Source organism: Narcine bancroftii, chromosome 2 (genome assembly GCF_036971445.1).
Source record: "Narcine bancroftii isolate sNarBan1 chromosome 2, sNarBan1.hap1, whole genome shotgun sequence".
In the NCBI taxonomy this organism is placed as follows: Eukaryota; Metazoa; Chordata; class Chondrichthyes; order Torpediniformes; family Narcinidae; genus Narcine; species Narcine bancroftii.
In genome coordinates, this window is record NC_091470.1 from 248,675,959 (window position 1) to 248,699,438 (window position 23,480).

General features: G+C 45.9%; 2 protein-coding genes across 18 annotated transcripts in view; one reads left to right on the forward strand and one right to left on the reverse strand.

Moving 5' to 3' along the window:
- znf516 (zinc finger protein 516) overlaps window positions 1–19,489 on the reverse strand; it is a 283,926-nt gene extending 264,437 nt beyond the window's left edge. For 16 of the 17 annotated variants that reach the window (XR_011352119.1, XR_011352120.1, XM_069920788.1 and 13 more), the window contains exon 1: window positions 13,134–13,317. The gene's annotated coding sequence lies outside the window, so the exon portion shown is untranslated. Of the gene's footprint in view, window positions 1–13,133; window positions 13,318–15,564; window positions 17,007–19,411 lie in introns of those variants that run through there. The other variant, XM_069920768.1, reaches the window with a different exon arrangement.
- LOC138755209 (zinc finger protein 236-like) overlaps window positions 15,527–23,480 on the forward strand; it is a 160,014-nt gene continuing 152,060 nt past the window's right edge. The window contains exon 1 of the mRNA XM_069920764.1: window positions 15,527–15,650. Coding sequence (XP_069776865.1) covers window positions 15,599–15,650 — 52 coding nt within the window. The 5' untranslated portion in view covers window positions 15,527–15,598. The remainder of the gene's footprint in view (window positions 15,651–23,480) is intronic.

Here is a 23,480-nt window from a genome sequence, read left to right on the forward strand (position 1 = left end):
ATATAACACGATCTTGGGAAGGCAATGGACCTCCATTCTGGAGACGTGACCCACCCAGCGCAGCTGGATCTTCAGCAGCGTGGATTCGATGCTGTCGGCCTCTGCCATCTCGAGTACTTCGATGTTGGAGATGAAGTCGCTCCAATGAATGTTGAGGATGGAGCGGAGACAACGCTGGTGGAAGCGTTCTAGGAGCCGTAGGTGATGCCAGTAGAGGACCCATGATTCAGAGCCGAAAAGGAATGTGGGTATGACAACGGCTCTGTATATGCTAATCTTTGTGAGGTTTTTCAGTTGGTTGTTTTTCCAGACTCTTTTGTGTAGTCTTCCAAAGGCACTATTTGCCTTGGCGAGTCTGTTGTCTATCTCGTTGTCGATCCTTGCATTCGATGAAATGGTGCAGCCGAGATAGGTAAACTGGTTGACTGTTTTGAGTTTTGTGTGCCCAATGAATACACAAGTATTTTCCACCAGGAAAGAGGTATAGGTGCCACCAAGACTCATATCACCAGGTTCAGGAACAGTTGCTATCCCTCCACCATTAGTCTCCAAAGCAACAAACTCAATCAGACTCATTTAAGGACTCTTACTTTGCCAGTTTACTTACATTTCTCTCTTTTGTACGAGTAGCTTTTTGCATGACTGTGTGGTGGTACACCATCGGCCTACTGCAGGGGGAAAACCTCTGTACTGCAGGAGTGTAACGGGACAGGACAACACCTAGCCGGCTGTCAATCAGTCAGCCTGAATCGATCAAGCCCTACCCGGTCAGGTGTCAAATCACCCTCCAGGATATAAGCCTCCCAAGGCCTCATTCAGAGTTGCTCCAGCCTGGCTCTGTGAAAGTCTTTGTGGATTAAAGCCTGTTGTACAGTGTTTATCTTTGTGTGTGTCTGATTCTGGCTAACAGTGCACCACAATTTAATCCACAAAATTTTCCCACGGCAGCTATGGAAAAACTCCTGTGCGCAGCGAGCCTCGAGGTCGACCCACGTAACCCGGAAGCCCAGACACGCTTCAAGATCTGGGTCAAGGCAATCATCGAGGCACACGAGGGCGACATCCTGGACTCCGATCAGAAGAGGTTGGTCCTACTCCAGTCAAAGCTGGGTCCCCGTGCCTTCCAGGTAACCAAAGGCTGCTCCATGTACAAGAGCGCAATGGACACTCTCGACGGTTTGTGCAAGGTACCTCCTCAACACCCGATCCCAGTAACCCGGGGAGACACCTGAGTCTTACCTGGGACTCTTGCGAGAGTTGGCCTGACCGTGTCTGACTGAACCCGGGGTAGGTGCAGAGGAGGTCGAGAGGCTGATCCGGGACGCCTTCATCCAAGGGCTACACTCGAGGGCCAACCGGCAGAAGCTGCTGGAAGACAACATCTATGCCCTAACCAGGACTGTGGAAGTGGTCCAAACCTTGGAAGCAGCCACTGTGCACGTCAAAGTCATCGATTCTAAGTTCCCCCAGGCTCCCTCATGTCGCTCTCACACTGCATTTGCAGCCTCAGGCTGAACTGGGGAGGAGAACGTCGCTGTGGCAGGTGCCTGGCGCCCCTATAAGTACTGTGGGTCCTGGTGTGGGTCAGATCGACGATTGCGCCAAAACTGCCCAGCAAGGAACCAGTATTGTTCCCGATGTGGCAAGAAAGGCCACTTTGCAAAAGTTTGCCTCTCTAAACCTGCCGGCAGCTCAGCGTCCCCACCTCCCCCACGGACACCCCCACATGCGCGTGCCAGACAGCGCCATTGACCCCACGACGACTTCCGCTTTCCGACTTCAACTGCGCAACATCTGGCCCCGCCAGTGACCGTCGCAGTGTGTGCCCTGAGCATCTGCACCAGCCCCCACCCTTGCCGGTGCCACTTGCTGAGAACTACAGTGACGTCACTTCCAGCTCACAGCGTGACATCACTTCCAGCTGATGTAACAATGTCACTGCCGCTGGTCGGGATGACATAATTTCCCTCGGCACAGCAGACATGGCTGGGGAAGGAGGCCAGCACACAGCGGCCCCCCACGTGCCACCGCCATCTTGAGCCAGGCAGCGCCCGACACGGAGGGCTCCCAACGACACTGAGAACGACGTGGTCAACACGGGCAATAACCAGGCCGCCCTACCGATGCTCCCTACACCTCCGGGTGCCATCAGCTGCCGAATGCCACACCCAGTAACCAACAGCAACTTAGTCAACATGGGTGATGACCAGGCCGCCCTACTGACACTCCCACACCTCCGGAGGCCATCGGCTACTGCACACTGCACCTCACGACCAATGTCCATGTAGTCAACAGGCCGCCCTATCAACACTCCCCATCCCTCCGGATAGCAACGACTCCGACTCTGAGATGGACCTGGCCACCACCACTCTGACCAGGGACATCCCCCACGACCTCGGGCGCTCGATGATGGACATGTGAGTCAACAGGTAGATAACAAAGTGCCTGTTTGACAGTGGCAGCACCGAGAGATTCATTCACCCGAGCGTGGCCCATTCCCTAAGGTTAAAGGTCCACCCCACCACCTGCTCAATCGCCGTCACTGCCATTATTGGTACCCTTGGGCACTGCTCGGTCGATATAACGGTGGGAGGGGAGACTTACACAGGATTAAGGCTCCTTGTCATGCCCTAACTCTGCGCACCACTCCTCCTGGGCCTGGATTTCCAGTGCCACCTGTAGAGGGTAACCCTTGCCTTCGGGGGGCCCCAACCTCCACTCACATTGCACAGCATGCCAACATACCAGCTTCGGCCAACCTGCGGCCTCTCCACACTGCACATGACCCCACCGGCAAGCTTCTCTCATCTTGCGCTAGGCTGCAAGCCGATCGCTGCCAGAAGTAGGCGCTATTGCACCGCAGACAGGACTTCATTGAGGCAGAGGTGCAGCGACTTCTGGCGGAGGCGTAATAGAGCCCAGTAACAGCCCTTGGAGAGCCCAAGTCCTGGTGGTCAAAGAGGGAAGTAAGCCGAGGATGGTCGTGGATTACAGCCAGACCATTGTCGGTACATCCAGCTGGATGCCTACCCCCTGCCGAGGATCACCAACATGGTCAATGAGATAGCCTGCTACCGGGTTTTCTCCACGATTGACCTGAAGTTGGCATATCACCAAATCCTTATCCACCCGAAGGACAAGCCCTACACTGCCTTTGAGGCGGACGGGCGACTGTACCAGTTCCACCGGGTTCCTTTTGGGGTCCCTTTTGGGGTCATGAACGGGGTTTCCGTCTTCCAGCGGGAGATGGATCGCATGGCAGACTGGCACAAGCTGAAGGCAACGTTCCCATATCTGGATAACGTCACTATCTGCGGCCATGACCAGCAGGACCACGATGCAAACCTGAAAAAATTCCTCCAGACGGCCGCGGAGCTGAACCTCACTTACAACAAGGAGAAGTGTGTGTTCAGCACCACCCGCCTCGCCATCATGGGGTACATCGTGGCCCATGGAGTAGTCAACCCAGATCCAGAAAGGATGCGCCCATTAATGGAGTTACCTCTCCCCCCCATGCTAAAGGCCCTCCGCAGGTGCCTGGGTCTGTTCTCTTATTACTCGCAGTGGGTGTCTCACTTCTTGGACGAGGTCCGACCACTGGCCCAAGCCACAACTTATCCCCTCCCACCTGAGGCACAGACAGCCTTCACCCGCATGAGGCAAGACATTGTGGATGTCATGATGCAGGCTGTGGATGAGGACTCCCCCTTCCAGGTGGAGAGCGATGCCTCCGAGGTGGCCCTCACTGCTACCCTCAGCCAAGGGGGGTGCCCTGTCACTTTCTTCTCCAGGACCCTCCACAGCTCCGAGCTAGGGCACTCCGCCATTGAAAAAGAGGCCCTGGCGATTGTGGAAGCGGTCAGCCACTGGCGCCATTACCTGGCTGGCAGGAGATTCATGCTCCTCAAAAACCAGCGGGTCGTGGCGTTCATGTTTAACACTACCCACAAGAGCAATATCAAGAATGACAAGATGGAGATTCGAGCTGGGAACCTACAGCTACAACATCCAGTACCAACCCGGGAAGTTTAATGACTCCCCCGATGCCCTCTCTTGCATCTGCATGACGACAGGCTGCAGGCATTGCATGAGTCCCTCTGCCATCCGGGCGTCACCCAGTTGTACCATTTTGTTAAGTCTTGAAATCTGCTGTACACCATCAGGACATGACCGAGACCTGTTGGGTCTGTGCGGAGTGTAAACCCCACTTCTTCAGCCCCCTCCCCCCAGGCTCACGTGGTAAAGGTTACTCGGCCTTTCCAGCATCTTGCCATGGACTTCAAAGGGCCCCTGCCTTCCACGAACTGAAATGTCTACTTCCTCACGATAGTGGATGAGTACTCACGCTTCCCTTTCGCCATCCCTTGTCCGGACACCTCCACGGCCACCGTCATCAGGGCCTTGGGGCAGATTTTCACCATGTTTGGCTATCCCGCCTTCATCCACAGTGACCAGGGGTCTAGTTTCATAAGCGACGAGCTGCACCATTACCTGATGGCGAGGGGCATTGCAACCAGTTGCACAACAAGCTATAACCTGAGAGGCAATGGACAAGTGGAATGTGAGAATGGGGTGGTCTGGAACGCAGTCCTCCTGGTTCTCAGGTCAAAAGGGTGGGCCGTTGAGTACTGGCAGGACGCCCTGCCCGAAGCGCTCCATGCCATTCGGTCACTGCTGTGCACGGCTACCAACGAGACCCCTCATGAACGTCTGTTCTCATTCCCCAGGAGGTCGGTGACTGGAATGTCACTCCCAGCATGGCTCACGTTCCCAGGACCAGTGCTTCTGCGTAAGCATGTACGGACACACAAAGCCAAAGCCCTGGAAGAGCAGGTTTTCCTCCTTCATGCAAACCATAACTACGCTTACGTTAGGTTCGGCAGTGACTGGGAGGACACCGTCTCAACCATGGACCTGGCACCAGCAGGAGCATCCACCACATCACGCCATCCTCCAACCCAGGACGACACTGACTGGGCATACATCCCCATCCCCAGGCAGCTATGCGGCACGCAGGGCCCTCTTGACCACCAGGGGCCCGCTTCAGCCTTAGGAGATGAACCCGCCCCCCCACCCATCCAATATGACCCACATACGTCGACCCCGGCCCCCCCTCCGCACGGCACCACACCAGCCACACACACCCCTGCCGCCAGCCCCCCCACTTCCTCTGTCTCTGATCAGTGAACAGGAGTCAGTCCTACGATGGTTATAGAGATCCCAGCGGCCGCCAGATCATCTCAATCTATAAATATTGTATTTTGCATAGTTGATATGATTCCTTGATACTGACCACCCCCCCCAGCCAAAAACCCGGGATAATTTTAAAGTGGGTGAATGTGGTAGTACACCACCAGCCTACTGCAGGGGGCAACCTCTGTACCTGCAGGAGTGTAAGGGGACAGGACAACACCTGGCCAGATGTCAATCAGTTGACCTGAATGGATCAACCCCCACCTGGTCGGGTGTCAATCACCCTCCGGGATATAAACCTGCGCTGGCCTCACTCAGAGTTGCTGCAGCCACAGCCAGCCTGGCTCTGTGGAAGTCTTTGTGGATTAAAGCCGGCTGTACAGTCTTTATCTTTGTGTGTGTCTGATTCTGGCTAACAGTGCACCACAGACTGATAAGTAGAAATTCTGCCTCACCTGTAGGAAAGAGAATCTCAGGGTTCTACGTCCTCTGACAATAAATCTGAACTTTTAACTTTTTTCTCCAGCAAGCCCATATCTCCTAATTATTTGGAGAGGGACTCCTGAATTTGTTCCAGGATTAATCCAGCACAGGGTCAATGGTATATTTCTCAGCTGGGGAGCCAGAAAACTTGTGCAGTATTATGCTTCCACAATCATTCTACAGAGTTAATATTAATTTAGACATACAGTACAGAAACAGGCCATTTTGGCCCACAAGTCCGTGCTGTCCAATTTACACCCAATTAACCTACAGCCCCGGTACATTTTGAAAAGTGGGAGGAACCCAGGCCCTGGGGAAAACATACAAACTCCTTACAGATAGCATGGGATTCGAACCCAGGTCCTGATCATTGACACTGTAAAGATGTTGTCCTAATGGCTATGGCCATTGGGTAGAAGATGCCATGGCTGACTTAGGCCAATACTAGTGATTAAAAACTGGGAATTACACTGGGATAGCTGGATAATTTTTTCCATTAATGCGGTATTTGGGCTAAAGCTATGTCTTAATTCCTGGGCATTGTTGTTTAGAAATCCAACCAAGTTATTAATGGCAGATGTTATGATTCAACTTCATAGGTACTTTGGTTGGAAACCAGTTAGGTTTTTAACTCATCTCAGATAGTTGTTGCTGGATTTCCAGACGTGACTGGCCCCACCATTGACCAGATTTAGCCAATGTAGAGCCAAATCTGAAAAATAAAATTGAGCATTCAGACCACATTTTTCATTTCATTCTCCCTCACTACCTTTTTAACAGGCCACAATTATGTCAGTCACACAGTTAATTATTAGTGGGAAGCATGAAGAACTCATTTCAATAGATCTATTACACTGAGGCATAGATTCTTTGCATTACTCCATTTCCATCAACATTAGACAGTTTAAATCAATATTCCCATAATGGAGAATGTTCTGGTATTAGTAATCATTCAATGGTTGTTTGTTAATAAATTAAAATATGCCTTACAAAAGGTCTAAATTGATATTGTTTATACATAGCACTCGTATTTTAATCTGAACTGTGGCAATTTTAATTTTAATCAAGAATCATTTTATTTCAAGGATTGAACATTAATTGATCTCTATCACAATAGTCTGGTGCTGTTACATATTGTTGTAGCTTAGAAGGCATATTTTCATTTAAAAACAAATTGCTGCTGTTCTTAAACTAAACAATATGTATTTCAGGTTGATCACCTAGAGATTTTTAAACTGAGGCATTTATTTTACTACAAATTTAATGTACAGAATATTTATATATTGTACTATAATTCTTTGACTGATTATCACAGCTTTGAGAAATATAGTCATGTAACATTTCTAGTTATACCCTGAGACGGACACTCAGAAAGATCCTTTGAGGAAGGGGAGAAATTGCTGATTCCATTGTTAAGCTGCTTTCACAACACTGTAATGAATGACATCAAAAGTGCATAAGACAAACAAGAAAGAACAGATCCTAAAATTGGAGAGGGAGGAAATTAGTTCTGCTATTTGAAGCAACGTAAGCATGAACACTCGTCGGACTACTTTATTTAAAATTAGGGGAGCTTGATCACAAGTAGGACATCATATATCTGATTGCTTGGATATGATAATGAGAAGCTATTGTCATGTCTTCTTTGGCTTGGCTTCGCGGACGAAGATTTATGGAGGGGGTAAAAGTCCACGTCAGCTGCAGGCTCGTTTGTGGCTGACAAGTCCGATGCGGGACAGGCAGACACGGTTGCAGCGGCTGCAGGGGAAAATTGGTTGGTTGGGGTTGGGTGTTGGGTTTCAAAAACAATAAAACAATGCACTGACATTCTTACTTGCTGCAGCCACAAAAGTACTTAAGATATAGCAACTACAATAGTAAAAATAAAATTATCACAATATGCCAAGACAGGAAGATGATAATGAATATTAAAGGCCATTCACAGATTAAGTTAGTGCAAGAAATTTTTTTTATAATTGTGTAGATAGATTTTTAATGGTCCTTTATGGTAGTTTATGGTTAGGGTAGTATGGGAAAGTTTAAAAGCATGACTGCTGTTGGAAAAAAAAACTGTTTTTGAACCTAGAATTAGTCAACTTTAAGTTTCTATATCTTCTGCCTGAAGCAAGAAAAAATAGTGACCAGGGTGAAGAGGATATTTTATGATGTCAGCTGCTCTCTTAGGGCACCATCTCACATAATGTCTTTAATATACGAATGGCTAGCTTTAGAATTTTTTACAGCCTTCCACGTTCCTAGACACTAGTTTCCAAATTAGGCCATGATGCAACCAGCCAGTATACTTTCCACAGCACATCTGCTGTAGTTTGATTTAGTATTCAATAATGTACAGGATCAAATCTTTCAAGACCAAAACTGTTGGTGTTCCTTCACAATTGCCTCAATGTACTGGTTCTAGAAGAGGACCTCCATGTGAATTTCCTAGAACTTGAAGGAGATAGATTTTAAAAAAAATGGTAGAGCTGCAGAGCAGCTGTAACAGCAGTACTGCTGCTGGTTCAAACCCAGAAGAGCAGGGAGCAGAAACATAGTGCTGCTCTGAAGGGCTCAACCACCTGAACCTAATGCCAATGGGTCTCTACAAATTTAAACTGGCTTGTATTTTCAAATACTACAAATGCTGAACCTGAAAAGATGGTGGCACCTATGCTTGGCAGTGGCCTTGAGGGGTGGAAGACTTCACTGGGGTAGCAGACTGGTTCAAGATATCAGAAAAGGAGAGAATACCCCATTTAGAAGCATAGATGACCCTACAGGACAGTAACCATGGCGGTAAACCAGAGAGAGGCTCAGTGGCTGAAGGTCCTAACAGGACTGTGACCATGGCAATGGACCAGTGAGGAGTTTAGCAACTGAAGGATGCAGGCGACTTGCGATCAGGGGACTCGAACAGGCTGAGGGAGACTGGTTCATAGGAATTGGGTATTGGAGCTGGGATTTGAGAGAATGCTGAGGGCAAGAAGGGCTCCTGATAGGCCTTGGGCACTGCAAGCTTTCTGATCATGCTGGAGGTTCGGATGTGGAGCTCGGGTTGCCAACGAATCGAACAGGAGTCTGTGCGGGTGCTGGAGTTGAATCTACAGATATGCAGAGCTATTGAAGGGACTCTCTTTTGCTTCTCTTTCTTACTAAAAGGTGTACCGGGCATCACTAATGCCGACTCTTTGCCTTACAGCAGACAGATGGCAATTTTGTGTAATATTACACATTCTGTAATGAGAAAGGAATGTTGAATTTAACCCTCTCTGCACTGTTCTGCCAATGAAGACAGATGCATTGATTGGGTCTGCCAATAAAAGAAAAATCAAGGATCCAGTTAGAGAGATGAAGAAATCAAAGATCTCTGAATTTGATTATTAGCTTTTCAGGTGTGATGGTATTAAATGCCAAGCTGTAATCAATGAATAGCAGCCTGATGTAATGAAACATGAGGGTCTGCAAATGCTGTGAGTGTAGGAAAAATACAAAAATGCTGGAGGAACTCAGTGGGTCACGCAGTGTCTGTAGGTGGTAAAGATATATAACCAACGTTTCAGGCCTGAATCCTTCTTCAAGGTATGAGCAAAAAGCATAAAAAGGCTGGGGGAGAAGAAAATAGCAAGGAGAGAAGCACAAGGCCAAGAAAAAGGTGATAATGGACTTGGACAAGAGGGAAACAGAGGAGAGAACTGATCAGGTGAGGGTGTGGGTGGAATCCAGAACTGGAGGAAAGTAGACAGAGGCAAAGGGAAAGAGAGAGATAGAGCTTGAGAAAAGGAGACATAGTCAAGTCACCTTTATTTATCGTTCACACCATGATCGCATGGTAAAGACGAGATAGCGTTTCTCCAGGACCATGGAGCATATTTACATAAATATAAGAATATGTTAAAATAGAACTTAAAAACACAAAATATTAAGACATACACAGTAAAAGTCCACGGTACACTATCCACATATGTTCTGGGAATTCAGGAGTCTGATGGCTTTGGGGGAAAAAACTGTTGCCCAATCTGGATGTTAGGACCTGAGTGCTACAATACCTCCTATCAGATGGCAGAACAGTTTATGTATGGTGTGTTTGGACTCCTTCACAATGTTTATTGCTTTTTGTCTGCATCAAATGTTGTAGAGGTCCTTCAAGGTAGGAAGAGAGTTCCTAGTGATCTTTTCCGCTGACCTCACTATCCTCTGCAGGGCCTTGTAGTCCATACCAGGTGGTGATGCAGCGGCACAGGATGCTCTCAATATATCCTCTGTAGAATGTAGTGAGTCTAGAGGGTGGGAGATGAACTTTCCTCAGCCTTCTCAGGAAGTAAAGGCATTGCTGGGCTTTCATGGCTATGGAGCTGGTGTTAGAGACCAGGTGAGGTTCTCCACCAAGTGCATTCCAAGGAAATTGATACTTTTGACAACTTCAATGGTTGAGCCGTCAATGGTCACCGGAACGTGGTCCCCCGGGCCTTCCTGAGGTCGACAACCATCTCTTTTGTTTTATTAACGTTAAGATACAGGTTGTTAGCTTTGCACCAGTCTGTTAACGAATGCACCTCATCTCTGTATATCGACTCCTCATTCTTACTAATAAGGCCCACCACTGTCTTGTCATCAGCGAATGTGATGATGTGATTTGAGCTGTGTTTTGCTGCAGTTGTAGGACAGCAGAGTGAACAGCAGTGGGCTAAACATGCAGCCCTGGGCCCCTATGCTCAGTGTGATGGTCTTGAACGTGCTGTTACTGATCCAAACTGCTTTAGGTCTCCCAAAAAGGAAGTCAAGAATCTAAATGTAGGAGGTGTTTAGACCCAGCAGGTTCAACTTCTTTATCAGGTTAAATTATGTTGAATGTCAAAATGAAGTCAATAAACAGCATTTGAACATACGAGTCCTTATTTTCCAGGTGGGTGAGGGCAAGATGGAAGGTGGTTGCAATGGCATTGTCCATAGAGTGGTTGGATCTGTATGTGAACTGCAGAGGGCCCAGTGACAGGGGCAGCAGAAGCTTGATGTGGCCCATTATAAGCCTCTCAAAGCACTTCATGATAATGGACATGAGTGTGACAGGGCAATAGTTAAAAAGGCAGGACACAGATGACTTCTTAAGCAGGGGACAATGGTAGCGGCTTTGAAGCATGTTGGGACGATGGCACTTCTCAGGGAGATGTTAAAGTGACAGTGAGAACATTTGCTACCTGAACATCCCCTGTGCATTCTGCCAGGATTATCCAGACCAGCAGCTTTCTGTGGGTTGACCTTGCCTAACTCTCACTTCACATCGATCACTGCAAGACACAGCACCTGATCATTTGATGGAAAGGTAGTTTTCTTTGCCACCATTTCATTTTTTTTTGCCTCAAAATACACGTAGAAGTTATTCAGTGGATCTGGGAGGAAGGAATCACCTTCACAGGCAGATGGTGAGGTCTTATGTTTGATATCTTGGATGCCCTTCCACATCGTCGCGTGTCCTTGCTGTCCAGTAAGTGACTATGAATGCCCTAGGCATGCGCACACTTTGCTTTCCTGATGGCCTTAGACAGCTTGGCTCTTGCAATAGCTAGGGCTACCTTGTTGTCCGCTCTGATGGCAGCATCTCAGCTCCTGAGCAACACACGCTCCTCCACAGTCATCCATGGCTTCTGATTGGAGTGATGATGGTCTTGGGTACAGTGATGTCATCACAACACTGGGATAGGAATAGGAAAAGGGGGGGGGGGGTGTTCTAACGGAAATCACAGAAGTTGATGTTAATACCATCTGGTTGGACAGTGCCAAGGTGGAATACAAGATGTTGTTCCTCCAATTGCAGGTGGCCTCAGTCTGACAGTGCATGAGACCATTGACAGGCATGTCGGCATAGCAATATTATAGGGAATTGAAATGGGTTGCTGTTGGGAGATCCCTGCTACTGCAGCGGACAGAGCACAGGTGCTCAATTAAGTAATCTTTCAGTCTATGTCAAGTCTCTCTGATGTAAAGGAGGCCACAGCAGGAACACCAGATACAGTAATGACTCTGGTAGATTTATAAGTGAAATGTTGCTTCACTTGGAAAGATTGTTTGGGGTCTCGAATGGTGTGAGAAGGTGGATATGCAGGTCACACTCACAAAATAAATGCTCTAATTACCTTGAAAATTACTTTCAAAGTTCAAAACGACTATCAAATTAATCATCGACAAGAAATCAAAGGAGTAGCGAGTGAACAAAGATGAAAAAGACTGAAGTTGAGGTAGGAGCAAAGAAAGTGAGGAAGGGTTAACTCTATTAAAATGAATGTGTTGCCAAGACTCCAATATCTTTTTCAATCATTACCCATATAATTTACCACAAAGATTTTTTCAAAATTTAAATAAATATGTTCGGAAATTCCTTTGGAATGATAAAGTGGCAAGAGTTTCTATGGAAAAAATTAACATGGGATTATAATATGGGAGGGCTTTGACTCCCAGATTTAAAAAAAAATATTATTGGGCAGCACAGTCTAGTTTTATCACCTCTTTCTTTGAAAGTGGAAATAGGCCTTCCTGGGCTCAAATTGATCTGCATAAGTGAGGTGAAACGATAGCAGAGGACTTTATTTATAAATGAAATATAAAATTAATATCTGGAATTAGAGATGCCCCACTATTAAAATGTATAATTAATGTCTGGCATAAAACAAACAAGCAAATTGGAATTAAGGTGGGGTTGTCACCTAAAACTCCCCTATTTAATAAAAAAATAATACCATTGACATTAGGTAATAGCATCCTGGACACCTGGTCTCGTAGAGGGATCAGGTGTATAGAGGACTGTTTTGATCAAGGAAAATGCATGATGTTTGTTCATCTTAAAAATAAATATGGTTTATTGAATAATACGTTCTTTTACTACCTTCAATTAAGATCCTTTTAAGGGGCAAATTAGTTCCACAATTAATGAGATGCAGTGACTTGGAAACTCTTGTTTGAGAGGGGAACATAAAAAAAATTATATCAGCTATGAATCTTCTACTTCAAACAGAACCCCTTAAACAGGGGCTACACAGGTCAAAACAAAGATGGGAATCAGACTTAAGTATAATTGGAGAACAATGCTGGTCAGATTTGTGTCATGACAGCATAATAAATACTATTAATGTAAGATATAGACTGGTGCAATATTATTTTTTGTATCAGCTGCACCTCATGCCGCAGAAGTTGAACAAACTTCAACCAGAAATTGCAGATCAATGTATTAGATGTGGCAGTGAGGTAGGAACCTTTCTACATTCAACCTGGTCATGTCACAAAGTGAGAACTTTCTGGGTAGATCTGCGTGATCTAGAACAAATGACTGGGAAACAATTTCCATAGATCCCAAAATTATTCTTGTTAGGAAATTTTAAAGATGTAAGACTTACAATGAAGCTGTCAAAACAACAATTACAATTTGTTAAGATCACATTGGCAGTGGCCAGGAAATGTATAGTAGTTACCTGGTAGTCCGATTCTCATTTAGGATTGGCACATTGGAATCCGTAAATGCAAAACTGTGTCTCCCTGGAGAAAATCACTAATAATCTGAGGAACAAGTCCAATGTATTTATGGATATTTGGCTGCCATACCTATGACTTATAAGGATTCATCTTTAACTGTTTCCCCCCTCACTCTGCTGCCCCATCCCAACCTTCACCCCTCCCTTCCTGATCCATAAAAGTCAGATAATTTTTAGGCCTGAGTGACTGGTAAAGGTGCATGACAGATCTTTCTCTTATTATTTTTATTTCTGTTCTTTTACTATTCTACTCATGCCTATTCTTTCTTTTGTTTTCTCTCTTTTTTTGAGGAATAGGAGAAGGGTTATTTACAATTATAGTCAACAAGGATTGTTGTTAAATATGTTGGTTAATTGTATTGTTGGATATATTTGACGTAAATTCTATAAATAAAATCTCTCCCATTGAGAATAGGAGAGATGGATACAAAAGGTCATGGGTTGAGAGTTGACGGGCAAAGGTTTAGGAGTAACATTCTTTACTCAGAGAGTAGTTACTGTGAGGAATTGGCTTCCGGGAAAGGTGGTGGAGGCAGGGTCAATTTTGTCATTTAAGAAAGAGTTGGGGGGTGGAGGGATATGGGCAGAGTGCTGGTAAGTGGGATTAGAGGAGGGTACTTGGATCAGTGCAGACTAGAAGGGCCAAACTGACCTGTTTCCGTGGTTATATATTATATGAAAAAGAAAAGGTGCCTTTTAAATCTTTCCCCTCTCATTTTAGACAACCCTATCCTGGGAAAAAGGCAGTTATCAATGCCTCTCATGAACTGATATACCTATGATGTCATTGTTCAATCTCCTCCACTTTGGGGAAAGAAGCTCGTTTTCCCAGCATTTCAAACCTGGTAACATTCCAGTGAATCTTTCCTGAAATGAAACACTTTCCACTAGAATTACACATTTCTGACAGCTGGACAACTAGAACTATGCATGATATTCCAAGTGTGGTCTCTCCAGCATCCACAGTTGTAATATGACATCTCTGCTCTTGCACCAAATGACCTGACCAATGAAGGTAAATGTACCAACTGCTGTATTCAGCACGATGTACCCATTTCCTCAAGTCCTTCTCTTCTACAAAACTCTCAAGGGCTCCTCCAATTACTGTGCAAATTTAATTAATCAAAATGCAATGCCTCCACTTATTCAGGTTAAATTCCTTTAGTTATTCATTAGTCCACTATTCCAGTTGACCAAGAACCTGTTGTAATTACAAACAACCATCACTGTCTCTCTTCAGTTCAGATGCAACTTCCCATCACACCCTCCTCAACATCAATCCATCTCCATTCCTCACTGTGTAACCTCCTTCTCCATCTGCAAACCCTTTCCCATTCCGTTCACCATCTACAACCCCTCCCCCCCTACATACACTGTCCCCATTCTTCTTTACATCTACGGCCCCTTTTCCCATCCCACTTCCCAACTGCAAACCACTCCACAACCCACTTCCCATCCAATCACCCTCAAACTTCCATCTGCAATTTCCACAACCTTCATCAATTTCACTCCACTCTCCATCTTCAATTACCCCAAAATATTTACACTTCCCCAAACCCTCGCTCCGCCTCCACTCCCCCAACCCCCACCGTCTCCTCCCCCAAACCCTCTCCACCTCCACTCCCCCAAACCCTCTGCCTCCACTCCCCCAAACCCTCTGCCTCCACTCCCCCAAACCCTCTGCCTCCACTCCCCCAAACCCTCTGCCTCCACTCCCCCAAACCCTCTGCCTCCACTCCCCCAAACCCTCCACTGTCTCCACTCCCTCAAACCCTCTCCGCCTCCACTCCCCCAAACCCTCTCCACCTCCACTCCCCCAAACCCTCTCCACCTCCACTCCCCCAAACTCCCAAACCCTCTCCGCCTCCACTCCCCCAAACCCTCTCTCTGCCTCCACTCCCCCAAACCCTCTCTGCCTCCACTCCCCCAAACCCTCTCCACCTCCACACCCCCAAACCTTCTCTCCATCTCTACTCCCCCCAAACCCTCTCCAATAGCTCAGTGGTTAGAGCAGTGGTCAGGTCAACCAGAGGTTTGATCCTTGCTGGTGCCTCATTTCAGTGACCAAGGTGACTCTCCATCTTCCTTACAGCAGAATGTCATGCATGTTAAATTCTGAATGGAGTATTACGCCACCCCACCCCAAGCCCATCCTCTCCCCATCTCCCATCCCGTTGCTATCTGCAACCCTTCCCGGGTGAGGGCCATCCTGTCGCCCTGGGCCACCCACTAGCCATGAGGCCAGTGCCTGCAGAGCCTCGGCTTTGAAAAAAGGAGCCAGCTTCTTCCCCCGCCGTCGCCAGGCCTGCCCGCCATCTCGCCCCACCCCTTCTGCCGTGCGCGCCCCCGGCGCCGCCCCGCGCGCGCTCACAGTAAAGTAGATCCGAGAACCAACAAAAATAATAATGCCGCGAGGCCGACCCCCGAAAGCAGCGGCCAGGGACCCGGAGGCGGCAGGTGAGTGGGCGGCTGGTTGGGCCGGCGGGCAGCGGCGGGAGGGGGCAGGCGGCAGCGGCCGTCATGTAGTCCCGGACATCGGCGGCGCGGGGCGGGCGGCGGGCGCAGGGATATCGGCCAGTCCTAGGCCCGTCGGCTCAGGCTCTGCTGCGCTCGGCCCGTCCGCACTGGTAAGCAGCACGGAGGTTGGGCGCGCAGTCCTGTTCGGGCCTCGGCCAGCGAGCGCACCGAGAGAAGGAGAGCTCTCCCTGGAGGGTGAGAGGACGGCGCCCCGATCCAGGGGGGTTGGAGGTGGCGACTCTGCGCTCGCACCCAGCCTGGAGTCCCGAATGGACTCGCTCACTGTACAACAGAGCAGGTCGGCGTGCACTGGATCCCCTGCCAGAGCAGGGTCGAGGGGGTTCACTCAAACTGTTGCCACTCCTCAAACTCCAAGACTGCAGGGGCTCCGCGCGATCCAGCGGACCTGCTCCCTGACATCTCACTTCAGGGCATCGATACCCACTCCCAGGTTGTGGGGGTTCCACTCTTTAAACTCGATTCACTTTCCATACTGCATGGGATCCAAACTGGATTCACTCCCAGACTGCAGCGGATTCACTGTCCAAACAGGATTCACTCCTCAAAGTATCTATCCCAGACTGGTCAGGGGATTTGCACAAGCTGTGGAGGCACCCTTCAAACTCTGGAGGATTCACTCGTTGGCCGTGGAATCTCATCTTTCAAACTGGATTCACTTGCACGTTTGAGTGCCTTCACTATGTAAAGTGGGCTCACTCCAAAGTTATGGAGTCTTTGAGTGTGCAGAAACATATATATTCAGAGTAGTCTTTGTCACTGTTCATGCAGGATTAAATTGTATTATATAGTATCCTTCACTGTAGTAGTGGGAGTTTGTTTTGGGAGTCTGGCTTCAGTGTCCTGTCCAGTAGGCTTGACAGACGGTAGCAAGACTTTGCGGAAGCAGCGTTAGTGGTAAATTTCCAGTCATTGTTGTGGCCTCTCTCAGCAGACATTAACAGAAGTGGCGATCAACACTAGATTCTTGGAAATAGGTGAAAAGATTCAAGGATGTGTTCAAAAGCTCAGATAAAAAATGCAAAGTTCTCGCTGACTCTTTGGAATATCTGGCCCATGACTGCTCAGTGGAGTAAATCCATGAATGATGGTAACGATAACCTCTGTTCCATGGTTGGAGATCATGAGTGATCCTGTATAAGCAGTGGAAATAGCAAATCCCCTTAACCTATTCATCACCTGATCTGTTGGGCATTTTCCATTCTTTTGTAGCTGAGTCAGATTTGTACTTTGGCCTCAGAAGCCACGCACCAGAGAGCAAGCATGTCATCCTCAGACCTGAAAGGACACATAAAAAGCTGGTGGTGATGTACCTGATACATTCACAACAATATCATCGCAGTAAATAGATTGGATTTACCTGTAGTCCATAATATCTTTCAGGATATACCAAAAAACTTTTAAGATTTGTCTTCTGGTCACTTGTCATCTTCACAAGTTGCTTTATTGAGGGATCTTATTGAGGGTGATTTGTTTCTGGTCTGGTTTTGCTGGTTCTGAGATGCGAGATGAAGTCCATGGGAGAAGCGACATCTGCGTATAAGCTGGATTCCAATGCAAACTACTGCCTTGAACTAAAAAAAATGTACTCAAAGACTTTGTTGTGTACTGTTGGGCTTGTTCCTTTCATTGTACAGACCCATGGTGCAGGGCCTTGCCCACACCATCAAAGTTGTTTCATTCTGAAGTGTCAGTATTGCCTTTCATTTTATTTTATCTGAATTACTTTCATAGGGACTCCTGTACCTGTCACTTTTTAATACCAGATTCTCTTCAGAGAAAGACTTGAATTAACAGAACACCTTTTACTGTCCGCACTCTAGCTTGAATTGTTGAGTAAAGAGGTATCTATTTCAAAGCTATAATGAATCAGTTGAGATGTGGGAGAGAGATGTGACATTGGCTGCTGCAGCCTAGTTTCCCACAACACCCTGTTCCAGTGCTTTTTTTTTGGAAAAGGACATCCACTTTACCAATGATTTCCTCCCTTTTTGTTAACTAGCAATGAATTGTGTTCTGTGAATATGACTGAGGCAGATATTTCTGCCTCACTTGTGTTGGTTAGCAGTTGTTGACTATTGCTTTATGTTCTTCACATGCAAATTATTTTTAAATACCTGAGACTAGTAACCAGATAGCAAGGGACCCATGCAGCAACAGCGGAGGGAAAGTGATGTGGCAAGGACTTCTTTTTGTATGCTGTTTGTTAATATTGTACAGGTGAACCTATATTGAGGGTTGTGAGTTCCTAGAAAATGAGCCACCCCATAAAACGGTGTCATCTTCACGACCGTCTAGAATTGCTAGTTTTTTTTTAAGTTTATTATTTCCATGAATTCTGTGAAAGTTAATTTTATTCAAAAATTTGGGTCATGGATTGTGAATCCTGAATTTCTATGACCTGAATGACCATGATGTGGGTGTTAATCTTGCTTTTGAAACATTCAGCTTCTGAGTTCATGTGAAATTAAATGATCTTTTAGGACACGGGATTAAAGGATTGGATGTGGGCACTTGTACTTTTCTTTTTCAAGTTTCAGCTGTGTATAGGATGTTTATTGTCATAAGTAGATCCAGCTGCGCTGGATGGGTCACGTCTCCAGAATGGAGGACCATCGCCTTCCCAAGATCGTATTATATGGCGAGCTCTCCACTGGCCACCGTGACAGAGGTGCACCAAAGAAAAGGTACAAGGACTGCCTAAAGAAATCTCTTGGTGCCTGCCACATTGACCACCGCCAGTGGGCTGATAACGCCTCAAACCGTGCATCTTGGCGCCTCACAGTTTGGCGGGCAGCAGCCTCCTTTGAAGAAGACCGCAGAGCCCACCTCACTGACAAAAGGCAAAGGAGGAAAAACCCAACACCCAACCCCAACCAACCAATTTTCCCTTGCAACCGCTGCAATCGTGTCTGCCTGTCCCGCATCGGACTGGTCAGCCACAAACGAGCCTGCAGCTGACGTGGACTTTTTACCCCCTCCATAAATCTTCGTCCACGAAGCCAAGCCAAAGAATGTGCAGAGGCAATGAAATTCTCGCTACAGTTACACTGGTACATAAAATGTACTACCAAACAATATATTGTAAATTAAATGAAGACAGTGTGTTACAGCAGAGATAATGGATAGCATTATATTCATAGTTCCAGTGTGTGCAAATATGCACTGTTTTTGTAACGCAGAGTTCTTTGATGGTCTTGGAGTAGTGTATTACTTGGAGCTTCAGGAACCTGATAGCTGTTGGAAAAAAGTCTGTTCTTGAACCTAGAGTTGCTAGGCTTGAGACTTTTGAAGAGATTGTGACTAGGGGGATGGGGGATCCTTCGTGCCTTTGGCTGCCTTCTTGAGGCAATGTTTAGTGTTGATCTCTTCTTTCAAAAAGACTTGGCTAGGTCTGCATTTCTGCATTCTTGTGTGCTTGAGTTTTCTAACCCAGCCATGATGCAACCAGTCAGTGCACATTCCATGCTCACTTGTAGAAGTGTGTGAATTAAAGTAAACAAAAATTTCTGTGAACCTATCATATTTATCGAATGAAATTTAAAAAAAAAAGTTTTGAATCTTTGTTTAAATCGAACAGGAAGATTTGGTTAGAGCACAGTGTTATGTCTCTGTGTTATTTGGGAGGCTTCTTAAATAACTTAAAGGTGCAAGATTCAAATAACAAAAGAGATTTTACTTACTGATGACTTCCACCATCTCAGAAAACTGTTGACACATATATACATGCTCCCCACAGTGGTGCCCTGCAGTTACGATGTATTCTTACATAGATACAAAATAGTTCACATTATCCTGACACATATATACATACTCCCCACAGTGGTGCCCTGCAGTTACGATGTATTCTTACGTAGATACAAAATAGTTCACATTATCCTGACACATATATACATACTCCCCACAGTGGTGCCCTGCAGTTACGATGTATTCTTACATAGTTACAAAATAGTTCACATTATCCTGATTATATAACATTCCTCCTTAAGATTAAAAATTTAGTGTTCTTTATCATTTTCTTTCCAGTGCAATTAGAAACTTGTACACTAGTTTATTTACACAACTATTTTGAAATAGATCTTATTGATATCACACTGGTAGCAATGCATTGCTTTGCTATCTTGTGGCTTTGGCTGTGACTGTTGGGCTCTGTGTTGCTGGTACACATGTTGGTGATGTAGCTTGTTGTGCTTCACCTGACAACTGCTGTGTTGATGTTTCGGTATTGGTGGTTGTGGTCTCTTCACTTGATACCTCACTTGATATTGGTGGTGCAGGGCTTTGCTGATATTAAAGCTTTCTGCTTCATCACATCTTGTGTCGGCCGGATGTGAATTCTGTTCCTCCTCAGCTGATTGCCAGAGTCTGACTCAACAATGAATGATCTTGGTGTCTCAGCTTCTCTGATGACCTTTGATGGGGTCCATGTTTTCAACTCCGGCTCTTGAATATGCACATGCCACCCTCTGAAGAGTTCGGGCAATGTTTGTGCTTGTTTGTTATAATGTTGGCGTTCTTCTTCATGTGTGTCAGCCAGTCTTCTTGTGGTTTCCTCCTGGTCTTCTGGAGGGTGTATTTTGCTTGGCAGAGTTGTTTTATATCTCCTGCCATTTAGAAGTTCTGCCGGGGACTTCATGTCAGGCCTTAGAGGTGTTGTTCGTAATGATAGAAGAGCTAGGTATGGGCCTTCTTTTGTTTCGCAACACTTAACTAGTGTGCGTTTCACAGTTTGCACTCATCTTTCAATGAACCCGTGACCTTTGGGGTAGTATGGGGATGATGTAGTGATAACAAACCCATATTCTGTCGCCAGCTTTCTGAATACGAGTGACATGAACTGTGTTCCATTGCCACATACTTGCTCGGGTATTCCTTGTTCAGCAAGGAATGCTCTCATTTCTGAGGTGATAGTTGATGCTCTCAGGTCTTTCACCTTTTTGCCGAATGAAACTTAGTAGTAACAGGCTACTATTAAATACCACTCTTGATTGTTGATGAACAACCCTGTTCCCACTGTATGCCATGGCCTGGTAGGTACTTCTGTGGAAATCGTTTCCTCTTTTTGTTGTGTGCTTCTGTATTCTTGGCATATTTTACCTGTTGCCACCATATTTTCAATGACTTCATATATACCAGTCCAGTACACGGCTGACTTCGCTCTGAGTTTGCATTTCTTCATTCCTATGTGAGCTTCGTGTATTTTCTGGATTGTTTCAGCTATAATCAGTCTTGATCCAGCCAGCAGAACACCATTCTCCAATGATATGTTGCTTCTGATCGACCAATATTGATGTATTGAAGGTTGTATCTGCTTTATCTTCTCTGGCCATCCTTGTATTACTTGTTGAGAAAGCACTTGCAACACATTATCATTGGTTTCTTCTCTGATCTTGCTTAATTTATTACTGGTCACACTGACGAGATGATATATCTTGATCCCTGTGTCTTCCATTTCATATTTTTCATTTGGGGAAAGTCGTGAGAAGGTATCAACAAGCACCATCTCTTTGCCTGGTATGTGTTTTAAGTTGGAGTCGTAGCATTGTAGTTATAGAAGTAATCTCTGCAGTTTAGCTGGTGCCTTGTTTAGATTCTTTTTCTGGATACGTTCCAGTGGGTAATGATCACTTTCCACTATAAACTTTCTTCAATACAGAAACTTGTGAAACTTTCCCATATATAACCATATATATATAACCACTTACAGCACAGAACAGGCCAGTTCGGCCCTACTAGTCCATGCCGTAACAAATCCCCATCCTCCTAGTCCCACTGACCAGCACCCGGTCCATACCCCTCCAGTCCTCTCCTCTCCATGTAACTATCCAGTCTTTCTTTAAATGTAACCAATGATCCCGCCTCAACCATGTCTGCCGGCTCATTCCACATCCTTTGCGTAAAGAAATTTCCCCTCATGTTCCCCTTATAATTTTCCCCCTTCAATCTTAAACCATGCCCTCTAGTTTGAATCTCCCCCACTCTTAATTGAAAAAGCCTATCCACATTTACTCTGTCTGTCCCTTTTAAAATCTTAAACACCTCTATCAAGTCCCCTCTCAATCTTCTACGCTCCAGAGAAAAAAGCTTCAGTCTGCACAACCTTTCCTTGTAACTCAAACCTTGAAATCCTGTCAACATTCTCGTGAACCTTCTCTGCACTCTCTCTATTTTGTCTATATCTTTCCTATAATTTGGTGACCAAAACTGTACACAGTACTCCAAATTTGGCCTCACCAATGCCTTGTACAATTTCATCATAACCTCCCTACTCTTGAATTCAATACACCGATTTATGAAGGCCAACATTCCAAATGCCTTCTTCACCACACCATCTACCTGAGTATCAGCCTCAAGGGTACTATTTACCATAACTCCTAAATCCCTTTGTTGCTCTGCACATCTCAATAGCCTACCATTTAATGCATATGACCTATTTAGATTTGCCTTTCCAAAATGTAACACCTCACACTTTTCTGTATTAAATTCCATCAGTCATTTCGCAGCCCACACCTCCAGCCTTCCTAAATCACCTTTTAATCTACGGTAATCTTCCTCACTGTCCACAACACCACCAATCTTTGTATCATCCGCAAACTTGCTTATCCAATTCTCCACCCCTACTTCCAGATCGTTAATATATATAACAAACATTAGAGGACCCAGGACCGATCCCTGAGGAACTCCACTAGTCACTGGCCTCCAATTGGACAAACAATTTTCTACCACTACTCTCTGACACCTCCCATCCAACCATTGCTGAATCCATTTCACTACCTCCTTATTTATACCTAATGCCTCCACCTTTTTTCCTAACCTCCAGTGAGGAACTTTGTCAAAAGCTTTACTAAAGTCTAAATAGACAACATCCACAGCTTTCCCTTCATCAACCTTTTTTGTAATCCCCTCGAAAAACTCAATCAGGTTTGTCAAGCATGATCTACCCCTGACATAACCATGCTGATTACTCCCTATCAATCCCTGTATCTCCAAATATTTGTAAATACCATCCCTCAGAACACTTTCCATCAACTTGCCCACCACAGATGTCAGACTCACAGGCCTATAATTCCCAGGTTTACATTTGGACCCTTTCTTAAACAGCGGAACCACATGCGCCACCCTCCAATCCTTTGGCACTTCCCCTGTGGCCAGTGACATCCTAAATATCTCTGTTAATGGCCCCACTATCTGTCCACTAGCCTCCCTGAGTGTCCTTGGGAATATTTTGTCCAGTCCCGGAGATTTATCCACCTTTATCTTTTTCAACACAGCCATCACTACCTCCTCGGTTATCCTTATATGCTTCATGACCTCCCCACTATTTTTCTTTACTTCAACTGGTTCAATATTTTTTTCCCTAGTGAATACCGAGGCAAAGAAATCATTCAAAATTTCCCCCATTTCCTCTGACTTCTCACTCAGCCTACCCTCACTATCTACAAGGGATCCAATTTTATCCCTCACTAATCTTTTACTTTTAATGTACCTATAGAAACCCTTTGGATTTATTTTTACTCTGTCTGCCAAAGCCTCTTTGTGCCTTTTTTTGGCCTTTCTAATTTCTTTCTTAAGATTCCTTCTACACTCCTTGTAGTCCTCCTTCAAATTCTCAGCTCCCTTCTCTTTCTACCTCTTATACACCTCCCTTTTTCTCCTAACCAAATTTCCAATATTCCTCGAAAACCAAGCCTCCCTATGACTTCCAGCCTTTCCTTTGATCCTCACTGGGACATATCTACTCTGTACCCTCTC